Consider the following 12,921-nt stretch of genomic DNA (forward strand, 5'->3'; position numbering starts at 1 on the left):
TCGCCTCTGCCCTGTGCCCTCTCCTACACTGTGCCCTAAGGCCGGAGCCTCTGCCTCGCGTCCTCTCCTACACTGAGCCCTGAGCCTCTCTCGCCTCTGCCTAGCCCTGCGCCCCCTCCTACACTGCGCCCTAAGGCTGGAACCTCTCTCGCCTCTGCCCTGCGCCCGCTCCAACACTGCGCCGTAAGGCCGGAGCCTCAGCCCTGCGTCTTCTCCTACACTGAGCCCTGAGCCTCTCTCGACTCTGCCTAGCCCTGCGCCCCCTCCTACACTGCGCCCTAAGGCTGGAGCCTCTGCCCTGTGCCCTCTCCTACACTGCGCCCTGAGGCTGGAGCCTCTCTCACCCCTGCCCTGCGCCCCCTCCTACACTGCGCCCTGAGGCTGGAGCCTCTCTCGCCTCTGCCTAGCCCTGCGCCCCTTCCTACACTGCGCCCTAAGGCTGGAACCTCTCTCGCCTCTGCCCTGCGCCCGCTCCTACACTGCGCCGTAAGGCCGGAGCCTCAGCCCTGCGTCCTCTCCTACACTGAGCCCTGAGCCTCTCTCGCCTCTGCCTAGCCCTGCGCCCCCTCCTACACTGCGCCCTAAGGCTGGAACCTCTCTCGCCTCTGCCCTGCGCCCCCTCCTACACTGCTCCCTAAGGCTGGAGCCTCTGCCCTGTGCCCTCTCCTACACTGCGCCCTGAGGCTGGAGCCTCTCTCACCCCTGCCCTGCGCCCCCTCCTACACTGCGCCCTGAGGCTGGAGCCTCTCTTGCCTCTGCCCTGCGCCCGAAGCTGGAGCCTCTGTCACCTCGGCCCTGATCACACACACCCCTGTGCCATGCCTGCATATACAGCCCCTATGCTCTCCTATATGCGCATCCCACTACACCAGGCATGGGCAAACTTGGCCCTCCAGCTGTTACGGAACTACAAGTCCCACAATGCATTTGCCTATATGAGTCGTGGCTGTAAGACTCCTACATTGCATTGTGAGACTTGTAGTTTCTTAACAGCTGGAGACCTAAGTTTGCCCATGGCTGCTCTAGACTCTCCGAGCATCCCTGCCTGCTGTGATGCCCCCCATCCTCTGCCATAAGCCAATCTGCTTCCCATACACAGAGGGCATCCAGGCGGGCTGAGGAGCCTCATACCCGCATAGAGATCCGCAGCATCACCCATCACACCTCTCTGCACTAACATGGCGCTATCTCTTAGTGTTGTCCGGATCATGAACGATTCGGATCTTTGATCCGAATCTATTTTATGAGTCGATCATCCGAATCATCAAAATGAGTGATTCGGATCGCAAAAGGGGCGGGGTCAGAAGCGACACGCCCCTCTCAGCGGGCAGCGGGATCTTGGAAGCACAGCAGAGATGGATCGCTCTGTTGGATGGGAGGCAGCCTTGCAGGGACAGCAGGTAGATGAGAGAGAGGGGACATGGGTGCCACTGCCAGATATGTGTAGAGCACACATACTGGCTGCAAGGTGCTGCTCATTACAGGCTGGCTGTTCCGTAGTTGTGCACAGTGAACACATTGGAAGCTTTTGGCTCAGCTCAGCTCAGTAACTTTGCAGACAGTGTGATTGAAAGGCAATATAATCCTCCTGCACTCGGCACTAAACAGCTGCACTTCACTTCTGGGAATGCTTTCTTTCACTGTGCGACCTTTTCTTTCAGAGTGTACAGATGAACATATAGGTGAAATATATGTAAAGCATATGATTGCAGCATGTGGGTATTACGTGCAAACATTTCTGCTCTCTGCTCGTCCCTCCTCCCTTCTCTGCCCACTCCCTGCCCTCTGTCCATCTTCTCCCCTTCTCTGTGTGTCCACTCCCTCCCCTTCTCCTGTCCACAGACCTGTCCTGCTGTTCATTATACCCCCGAATGTTTCCGGTAGTAAAATGATCCGAGATTCGGATCAAAGATCCGGATCTCTTCAATGATCCGATTCGAATCATCCGGATCATTGAAAAGATCCGAACTTCCCATCTCTACTATCTCTCTCTCCTTCCTTCCCTCCCGCCAAACCCTGAGCGAAAGGGGGCGTGGCCTGGCCAGCACAGGGGGCGGGGCGGCGCATGCGCACGACTCTCCCGTTACCCGGAGACGGCGCCGGACGGTTTCCCGTGCCGCGGTTGCCGTGCGACTGAGGAGGGGGGGCGAGGCGCGTGCAGACCGGGTGGCAGAGCGATGCCCCGGAGGAAGGTGAGTGGCGTCTGTGGAGGAGGTGGGGGGATGCGGCGGACTCGTGAGGGAAGGCAGCCCGGCTGCGCTCGCCGCTGACCCCGGGCATGCTCGCATGGAGCTCCCCGCTGCATGGCCGTGCAGCTACCGGGCGCCGGGTCACGCACAGCCGCTGCGGGCGGTACAAGCGCAGCCAAAACAGGGCCTGTGTCGGGTCAGCGTGCGGCGGGTTCCGATTGGCTGCGGCCTGGCTGTGCAGCGCGGTGATTGGCTGACGGGCTAGTCACTGCGCCTGTGATTGGCTGAGCCGCACGTCACTCACATGTGGCGCCTCGCGTGTGGCTGGGGTTCTCATTGATACGCGCTGAGGCGGGCTTTCCCTCTCCTCTCACCTGATTGGCTGCTTCGCTCGCTTCGTCGTTTTCATTGGGCGATGTTCTGCACAGGGCATGGAGCGGGGATTTGATTGGCTGTGGGTGGTGTCAGCTTGGTGCAGGAGCCTATAGGAGACTGAGAGGGCGTGGCAATAACAAACATGGTGTAAGAGATCACATGGGCTGGAGAGGAAGCAAGCAGAGGGGAGTTGATGAGCAGAATGTTTTTTAGAATGTAAATGGCTGCTGTTGGCTTTAAAGCGGATCCGAGATGAAAAACTAACTATAACAAGTATCTTGTCTATATATCTTCTCTAAATTTTAGATAGTTTACACTGCAAATCTGGCTGCAAACAGCTGCAGCAGAATATGATTATTTATTCCTGTGATCCAATGAGGGCAGCCATGTTCTGTTTGTCACATTGTCACAGGCTGAGGGCTGGAGATGCTATCAGTTTGCCTGTGTGTAAATTCAGTCCCCTCTCCTCCTCCCCTCTGCCTCTGAAATATCTGGCTAGTATTCTCCTCCTGCCCAGACTGAGCTTCCATAAGGGCTCTTCCACACCAGAGCCCTTTACTGCGTTGTAACCCAAAGGCAGTTCTTTGCGTTAACCAAGGTAAAATGAAAGTCTATAGACTTTCATTCTACCTTTCACACACAACGCTGCGTTTTGGGACGTTGCAGTTCCGACGTATCTGGAGTGTTGAACCGCCGGGAGCTGGTGTTTTCCTGTCGGGATAATTTCTACCACCACTGATTGTGTCGCACTGCAGATACCTGATGACACGCCGCAGGCTATCAACGCGTGCAGGAGAACGGCTCCTGCACTCGTCTGGTGTGAAAGGAGCATAAAGCGGATCCGAGATGAAAAACTAACTATAACAAGTAACTTGTCTATATATCTTATCTAAAGTTTAGTTTACACAGCACATCTAGCTGCATACAGCTTCACCAGTTTATGATTATTTCTTCCTGTGATACAATGACAGCAGCCATGTTGTTTGTAAACATTACTTAGAGGCAGGCTTATCTGTATCTTGAGCCATCAGCCTAATCCCCCCTCCTCCTCCCTCCTCCCCTCTGCCTCTGAAATCAATGGCTAGTAACACCTCCCCATCCTCCTGCCCAGACTGAGCTCCCATAAGTCCTTGCTACTGCCTTGGCTCTCTGAACCTGTGGGCGTGGCTTTTTTAGTCTATAGGGAATGAGGGCCCTTTTCCACTAGCCGTCACAAATGCCAGTGATTGTGATTTTTCATTAATTTAGTTATGTGATTGCAATTTTTCATTTGCTTTGCATTATCCCTCCTAACATTGCTCCAGAAAGCGATTGCAATTTGCAAATCGAATCACTATAGTGGAAAATACTTCTCATGATTTTTATGATAAAGTAGCAACTCTAGCGATTTAAAACTCGCTAGTGATTTGTGATTCAGCTGTGTAGTGGGAAAGGGCCCTTAGAGCATTAAAACAAAATAAAAACAAGTATTTGGCTTGAGGAATGCCCTATAAACTATATGAAAGGAACACAATGATGCAATGAGTGAAAGTTTATCTCGGATTCACTTTAAGCTGATGCGTAATTAACCAGCGTCTGGCTTTGGTTGACTTGTACTTTTTCCTTGTACAGTGGAGATTTGCAGGGCAGGACATGTTTGTTGCTAGTCATTGGTAAAACTATGGGACACGATTATGCCATGGTGGTAGATTGCCCAGCAAGCTTATGGTGAACTAGAAGTCCTGGGAGTGTGTAAGGAGGTAAAAAGGACAAAATGTTCTCTTATTAAAAATGCTATTAAAAAAACAGACGTTTGCCTTCTTAAAACAGACGGTATTTGTGGTTATTCAGGCGGAGTGAGCGTATATGTTGTGCCTAAAACCCAATCGCCTCTCCAGAACTGCTGGAATGCAATGATGTGTAAGCTTGTTAATCGTATAGACTATAGACACACTAATCCAACATGCATACAGACTGTTTTGGACTAGTTGCTCCTCCTCAGTGCATGGCATGGATTAATATGACTCTGTGTGGTAGGACTTGAAACACCTAGAGTTGGGTTCCCTACACATGAGCAACTGACAGGCGTTGAATTCACTACCTGTCAGCTGCTCTCTTGCAGCGGTTGTTAGGACCTGGTACTGGCGCTGGACAGGCAGCGGACGTTCTGCCGACAGTACCATGTGTGTACGTGCTGTCGGCAGACAGATAAGGCTATTTCTGAACGGTCCGCTCAGCCTTATCAGTCCGCCGACAGCGCGTACACACGTGTTACTGTCGGCAGAACGTCCGCCCAGCGGACCCGTCGTTTGCGGAAGTATGGCGAGAGCACGCGCCTTTATAATTGCTAATACATTTTTCTGTAGGCTAGATTTAGGTTATTGTGAGTGAATATAGTGGCTCCTGTAGATCTGCTGATGCCTAAAGGTCCGTACACACGCCAGACTGGAGGCAACGACGGGTCCGTCGTTGCCTCCAGTCCGGCGTGTGTACGGACCTTCAGTTGTAGTGGTGGTTTTCTATGAATGTTTTGACTCTACTGTTGCTCGATGAGGTGAATAAAAGCCAAGTAAGTGAACAATTTGAACGTTGGTTATTCATCCAACAGCGGTGGGTTTGTATTGCTTAGCGCCCCCTGCTGTTTTACTGGATGGGGGTCACATTCACTTCATTATGATTGCTATGTATGGCAGTGGCTGTCCTAACCTCAGCGTGTTCCATAGAGGAATGCTGGAAGCAGTTCAGACGGGACAGAAGATTCAGATTTCTCTACAGACATGGAGCACACAGACAGTTCTGAAAGTGACGGAAATTCTCGAGGACCAGCACGCATCACGCGATCTACGGCACGGCTCAGCCAGAGCTCGCAAGGTAACATCCCACATCCCCTCCTGTCACACACTGAACATTTTATGCCTACACTTTAAATTAGTGCAGTTTGATTGTCTACTTTTTGTATATGAACATACATAGACCCATTCAGAGCTATAATAGAAAAGACAAATACCCAGTATGGGAAGTTGCTAGTCTGACTGTGTAGGCAGCCACGTCGAGCTTCGAGACTATTAAAGGGCAGCTCCGTGAACTGGAGTGGAGTGAGTATGCTGTGTAAGGTACACATCTTCTAAACATGTTTTTTGTTTTCTGTATCCACTTTAGCATTGGCTAGTGAAGCACAGGTGTTTAACCCTTTTTAATTTAAAGTAAAGCATTAAGCAAGATTTGTTTAACGCATCAGTTGGGGTTTCTGCGCATGGGTGGGAGGTCCACTCATGCGCAGAAGACCCCTACTGACCCGGCTAAGTCGGTTACCGGCAGGGCTGTGAAGTCAGTACAAAAATCATCCGACGCCTCAGTTTATGAAACTACCGACTCCAGTAACCCAAAATGGCTCCGACTCCTCGACTCCAACACCTTAGTCTAATACTTACCAGGGCTGTCGATTTGGTACAAAAATCATCCGACGCCTCAGTTTATGAAACTACCGACTCCAGTAACCCAAAATGGCTCAGACTCCTCGACTCCGACTCCTTAGTCTAATACTTACCAGGGCTGTCGATTTGGTACAAAAATCATCCGACTCCTCAGCTTATGAAATCTTCGACTCCAGGTACCCAAAATTGCTCCGACTCAATATAGGAGTAGAGCGTTACCCGGTGGACGGAGGGAGAATTGCAGCACTGGATCCAGGGGAGGTGAGCAATGTGCTGGCTGTTGCAGATCTCTCTAGGGGTATTGTTTTTTTTCTAGACCCTTAAAGAGAACCCTGAAGTGGGTTTGTGAAATCCTATTAGGACACAGATGCATGTTCTGTATACAATCGCCAGCCTCTGTGTCCTTTCAGTGTGCCTCCAGCCCCCCCGGCTCTGCTGTCCCCCATTATAAAAAGCGCTAGGCTAGCGGCACCTAGATTGTCGCTGGCCTGTTATTTACCTCATGCTGCCACTCACTGCTGCTCCCCCACCTCCTCTATAGCGTGGCTCCCCGCCTGTGTCCCTTCCCTCCCCACTTCTGTAAGCTTCCTCCAAACGGATTACAGAGGCGGGGAGGGAAGGGATACAGGCGGGGAGTCGCTCTATACAGGAGGCGGGGGAGCGGCAGTGACTGACAGGCTAAGGTAAATGGCAGGCTAGTGACAATCTGTGTGTCGCTAGCCTGGCGCTTTTTATATTGGGGGGGTAGGAGGCACACTGAAAGGACACAGAGGCTGGTGATTGTATTCACAACTTGCCTCTGTGTCCTAATAGGATTTCACAAACCCACCTCAGGTTCTCTTTAAATCCAGAAATAATCATACTGCCAGGGGGGTTAAAGGGGCACTATGGTGAAAAATTTAAAATACGTGCAAACCTATACAAATAAAAAGTATTTTTTTTTCCAGAGTAAAATGAGCCATAAATTACTTTTCTCCTATGTTGCTGTCACTTACAGTAGGTAGTAGAAATCTGACAGAAGTGACAGGTTTTGGACTAGTCCATCTCTTCATGAGGGGATTCTCAGGGATTTATTTTCAAAAGCACTTAGTGAATGGCAGTTGCTCTGTCCAACTGACAAAAAACTGTGTGGCAAGCAAGGAAGCATCATTGTTTAAAGGGAACCTTAACTGAGGATATGGATTTTTCCTTTCAACATAATACCAGTTGCCTGACTCTCCTGCTGATCCTGTGTTGCCAATACTTTTAGCCACAGCCCCTGAACAAGCATGCAGATCAGGTGCTCTGACTGAAGTCGGACTGGATTAGCTGCATGCTTGTTTCAGCTGTGTGATTCAGCCCTACTTCAGCCAAAGGGATCAGGACTGCCAGGCAACTGGTATTGATTAAAAGGAAACATCCATATCCCTGTCAGTTAAGGTTCCCTTTAAATCCTTTCTAGGGAATATCTTTATAAAGAATAAAAGCCTTGCTGAGAATCCCCTATGAAGATATGGGCTAGTCCAAAACCTGTCACTTCAGATTTCTATTACCTACTGTAAGTGACAGCAACATAGGAGAAAAGTCATTTATGGTTCATTTTATTCTGGAAAAAACATACTTATTTGTCTATGTTTGCACATATTTTACATTTCTACAATTTTTCGCCATAGTGCCCCTTTAAGGAGGTATTAGCCTTTAGCACTTGTAGTTTCCCTACAATGCAAAGGTTCTTAGAAGAGCGACCATCCGGTTCTTGAAGGCCCTGGGGAACTGAGCGGGGACGGTTAATTCCCATAGGCTCATACGGTGGTTGCAAGCCCAATTTAGTATCTCTTACCCACAATTCTGTCACCTATCAAATAACCTATTGCTACTGCACCATTTGGCTCCTGGTTTTTCCCTTAAAGAGAACCCGAGGTGGGTTTGAAGAATATTATCTGGATACAGAGGCCGGATCTGCCTATACAGCCCAGCCTCTGTTGCTATCCCAAACCCCCCTAAGTTCCCCCTGCACTCTGCAATACCTCATAAATCACAGCCACGCTGCTGACAAACAACTTGTCAGAGCTGGCTGTGTTTATCTCTATAGTGTCAGTCTGCTGCTCTCCCCGCCTCCTGCAGAACTACAGTCCCCACCTGCATCCCTTCCCTCCCTGCTGATTGGAGGGAAGGGACGGGGGCAGGGACTGGAGCTCTGCAGGAGGCGGGGGAGCAGCTGAGACTGACACTACAGATGTAAACACAGCCTCACAGCGTGGCTGTGATTTATGAGGGATTGCAGAGTGCAGGGGGACCTTAGGGGGGTTTGGGATAGCAACAGAGGCTGGGCTGTATAGGCAGATCCAGCCTCTGTATGCAGATAACATTCTTTAAACACACCTCGGGTTCTCTTTAATCTATGAGTAACCAGTGTTTCACTGACTAGAGAACCCCAGGAACCTACTACCACATTCCTTTGCAGTCTGGCCGTGGATGGGTGCCAATTGCTAAATGAATGGCAACACATCCACCATCTGGGAAAATGTGCTTGGTTGCATTGTACTGCAGCGCATAAGACAAGAAACATAACATTTATATCACCTTTTTCTCCTGGCGGACTCAAGGCGCTTAAGGGCTGCAGCCACTTAAAGGACCTTTGTCGCAAAATGTTTCTTCCAGAGTAAAATGAGCCATAAACGACTATGTTGCTGTCACTTACAGTAGGTAGTAGAAATCTGACCTTACTGACAGATTTTGGACTAGCCCATCTTCTCATAGGGGGTTCTTGGGGTTTTCTTTATTTTAAAAGCATGTAGTGAATGGCAGTTGCTCTGTCCAACTGCCAAAAATGTGTAGCGAGCAGGGAAGCTGGCCAGCATCATTGTTTAAATCCTTTTTAGGGAATATTTTTATTAAGAATAAAAGCCTTGCTGAGAATCCCCCATGAAGAGATGGACTAGCCCAAAACCTGTCACTTCTGTCCGATTTCTACTACCTACTGTAAGTGACAGCAACATAGGAGAAAAGTCATTTAAGGCTCATTTTACTCTGGGGGGGGGAGTACTTGTCTGTCTGCACATATTTTAAATTTTAAAATGTTTCACCATAGTGCCTATTTAACCTCCCTGGCAGTATGATTTCATCTGGATTTAAAGAGAACCTGAAGTGGGTTTGTGAAATCCTATTAGGACACAGAGGCACGTTCTGTGTACAATCGCCTGCCTCTGTGTCCTTTCAGTGTGCCTGACAGTTCCTCTTTAAAGGGGAACTTCAGCCTAAACAAACATACTGCCATTAAGTTACATTAGTTATGTTAATTAGAATATATAGGTAATATAATCTCTTACCCACCCTGTTTTAAAAGAACAGGCAAATGTTTGTGATTCAAGGGGGCTGCCATCTTTTTGGTTGAAAGGAGGTGACAGGGAACATGAGACACAGTTCCAACTGTCCTGTGTCCTGATTACCCCTCCCAGCTGCACACGCTAGACTTCAAATGTCAAATTCAAAATGTAAAAAAAAATAAAAATTGCACCAAAACAGCAGAACGAGAACAACAACATCAAAAATCCCATCATGATTTGCACAGCATTAGGGGGAAAAAAGCCCGGGCAGTTTTCTTCTGTGCAGCTAAAAATGAGGCTTGTATAAGAGAAACAAAGTTCTGATGCTGTGAAACTGTTAAAGAAACACCAGGCCTTTTCAGTGCTGCTGAGTAGATTTTTAGTCCGGAGATTCACTTTAAGGAAGCCATACATCTAGCAACGATGGGCAGATTCAAGACAAATCTCTCTCTGGTTGAATATGATTAGAGAAAAATCTGTTGATGTCCATACACCGTGGGTGCTGAAATCGATCAGGGATCGACCTTGTGATGCCGCTTCCCCGGCCTGACTCTGTCCCCCCCTAATACTCCCTTTTCATCCTATTGGATAATTATCAAATCCAATGGTCTTTTGGCTGCCAAGCAGGTAGATTTATGACCACCTTTTATGCTGGGAATACACGGTTCGTTTCTGCTGTCCATCGTTTTTGCCGCCCGATTCTGCAGTCAATTCTCTTCCGCTCGTTTTTCTTATCTTTTTCCATTCACTTCTATCAGAAATCGAGCAGCGGAAGAATGGAAGGGAGGTCGAACATGTCGGAAATTCTCTACCAGCTAAAAAACGAACCGTCTATTCCCAGGATTAGGGGGTGCTTTATGGACAACCAGGGTCATCAGGGAGCCTTGCCCATAAGGCGTACGAGAGGAATCGGCGCAGGATACAGCCGGTATATGGCTGATCCTGCTGCTGCACAAGTTCCCGGCGGTGTTAAATACTATTCCCCCTCCAGGCCGCCATGGATGGTGGGAAATGATATAATTCGTCTTCCAGAAATTGCTGGAGGCCGAATTATTGTGTTTTGTGAGTAACTTCAGCTCCGTCTTCTGACGGCGCCGAAGTTACTCACTGCTGCGTCCAAGTCTCCTGCGCTGGAATGAAAGTGTTCGGCCCATAAGACCACAATAGACCTGAAAGGGTCCAAGCGAATCATGGATGGGTTGCACCCTCCTGGTGGCCATTGCGTTACAAGACAGGGCAGTGTGTGCAGTCTGACTCTGGCTCTGACCTCATTATATAACGCTGTACATTATTTCCAGCTAGTTTTCTGTGTCTGAACTCGGGAATGGCTGCCTACACAGCTCCACACTACACCTTTTCCCTTAGATTACCCATGAGCATTTCAGGCAGCAAGCAATATATCATCAGCTGATTAGAGCTTTTTAATTTTAGCTAACATAATGTGCTTTAGAATGAATTGCTTTAGCTTACAGAGTGCGTTTGCTCATATTTTAGTTTTGGCTGAATATGTATTGCACTCATCTGGGGATTCGCCTTGTCGAGCTGCTGTTCATTAGCAAATTAGCAAAGTAGCAGTCTTTTTTTTTTCTTGCCATCCGAAACTGTACCTGGATGAAGCAATTAATTTTAATTAGCGCTTGTGCTTCATCCTGTCAGCTTGTGTGCGGAGCAGCTCTTTAACCTTAAGAAACGCTACAGTCTGTTTTCTTCTGAACTTTCAGCTGTTCTTTTTAACTTTTTCATTTTGCTGGCTCACCGTAATTCTTTTGTGTTCTTTGCAGCTGCTTTGTTTGTTTTTCATGTGAGGAAATTCAGGGCCAGCTATTCAGAGGCCAGTCTTGTGTTTGTGGCAGAGATTGTGGCCTTCTCTCCATAGCCTGGCTGTAGGTTTGCTAGAATAGACCTGTTACCCCATGTGACCCAAATTATGCCATTTTTATTACTACGCGGTTTGACTTTCACTTCTCCCCCCAAAAAAAATTGGTCCTCTTCAACGACCTGTCAAGCTGCCACCTCACTTTCTTCCTTACACAATCAGTCTAGACCACTCCCCCTTTAGTCATGTGGTAGGAAGGATACAGCCAAAACAGTTAATTTGCAGTGTATAAATTGGGCACTGGCTACGTAGCCAAGCTCTTAGCTGATCAAGCTGGTAATTTGGGTGCTGGGGAAGTTTGGGCATCACCATAGATGCCCAAGTTAATAGCTGCGATTAGTCACTATAACTGGAAATACCGGGTATCTCCAAATTTCCAGTTACAGACTCTAATCGCAGCTATTTGGCAATGCCAAAACGTAACCATCGGCTATTAAGGGTCAGATCGGCACATATTGCAGGGAGGGGGGTGTAAGGTTAGGCATCAATTAGGGGGGGTGGTCTGTTAGGGTTAGGCAATTAGCGTCAGAAAGATCGATCAGGGTAAAGCATCAGTAGAGGAGGGGTCATATGATACTAGGTTAAGGTTAGTGGTAAGTATCGGCTAATCTTGCAGCAGGGCAGTCGGTTAGGGTTAGGCATTTTTGAACAGATTGCATTCTGCAGTTGGTCTGGCGTATTTATAAGTGTAATTCTTGGCATGGATGGAGTATAGAATGCATTAGCTGTCTACACTGGAGATAGACCAGCACAATGGGTATTTTGCAGGTGTCTTGTGATTGTGTTAGGAGATGCTATCTTGAAGGGTTCCGTTCTGTATAGTACATGAGTAGCCCATGTATGTCCACCTTCACACTAGAATGTTGGGCTTCCACCAGCACCCTATTCTGTTCTGAGATGTTGGAGAGAAGACAGAATCGCTGAGCTTTGTATTAGCGGAACTGCTTGTGGCTGCCACTAAAGGTCTTGACGTCCTTGGAGGTGACAGACCACTTAAAGGCTTGGCAGTCATGACTGCTCTTTGGCCGTATGAAGCGATAGGTTATGAATTTGTGAAGAGACACTTTTGCACGAGAGCTGCCATGTTTTTTGGCAGAAAATAGAAGACTATGATTTGCTGTAATGGGCAGTGCAGACACTTAGAATGTATGCTTGAGTGACTAGGGGGGCTATCATTGCTTAGTTGCTCGTAGAACTATTATTTTCTGGCAGCGTCGCTGATCTTAAAGGATGCTCGAAGTGACATGAGATAGACATGGGTTTGTACAGTGCCTAGCACACAAATAACTAGGCTGTGTTCCTTTTTTTTCTTTCTTTGCATAAGTGAGTTAAATATCAGGTATGTAAGTGACTGACTCAGTCCTGATTCAGACAGGACGTGACTACAGTGTGACCCTCACTGATGAGAAATAGCCATTTTTATCTTTCTTGCTCTCAGAAGCCATTTTCTGCAAGGAATGTGTTTTTATAGTTGGAATTTCTTATCAGAGAGGGTCACACTGTAGTCACTTCCTGTCTGAGTCAGGACTGAGTCAGCCACTTAAATACCTGATATTTAAGGTTTGAATAAGGACAACAACTTTCTATATTGGTATGAGATTGATGATATATGAACTGTCTCAGCCACTCTAGCTGAACTTGTGAACTAAGAATTTACGATACCTCTGGGTCAATCCTAATACCAGGTCTGTGAGCAATGGAGTAAACAAGGATCCTTATCTTACCCCATTTAGATGGTCTGTTTGTATTAAGGCATCTTAATG

At 48.1% G+C, this 12,921-nt stretch overlaps 1 protein-coding gene across 4 annotated transcripts in view; it reads left to right on the forward strand.

Annotated features, from left to right (window-relative positions):
- The first annotated feature begins 2,076 nt into the window (after positions 1–2,076).
- The window catches only part of KAT7 (lysine acetyltransferase 7), a 63,362-nt gene continuing 52,517 nt past the window's right edge, over positions 2,077–12,921 (forward strand). For all 4 annotated transcript variants that reach the window (XM_068264084.1, XM_068264085.1, XM_068264086.1 and 1 more), the window contains exons 1-2: positions 2,077–2,192; positions 5,267–5,414. In XM_068264084.1, the coding sequence (XP_068120185.1) occupies positions 2,178–2,192; positions 5,267–5,414 (163 nt within the window). In that variant the 5' untranslated portion in view covers positions 2,077–2,177. The remainder of the gene's footprint in view (positions 2,193–5,266; positions 5,415–12,921) is intronic.

Source organism: Hyperolius riggenbachi, chromosome 12 (assembly GCF_040937935.1).
Source record: "Hyperolius riggenbachi isolate aHypRig1 chromosome 12, aHypRig1.pri, whole genome shotgun sequence".
NCBI lineage: Eukaryota > Metazoa > Chordata > Amphibia > Anura > Hyperoliidae > Hyperolius > Hyperolius riggenbachi.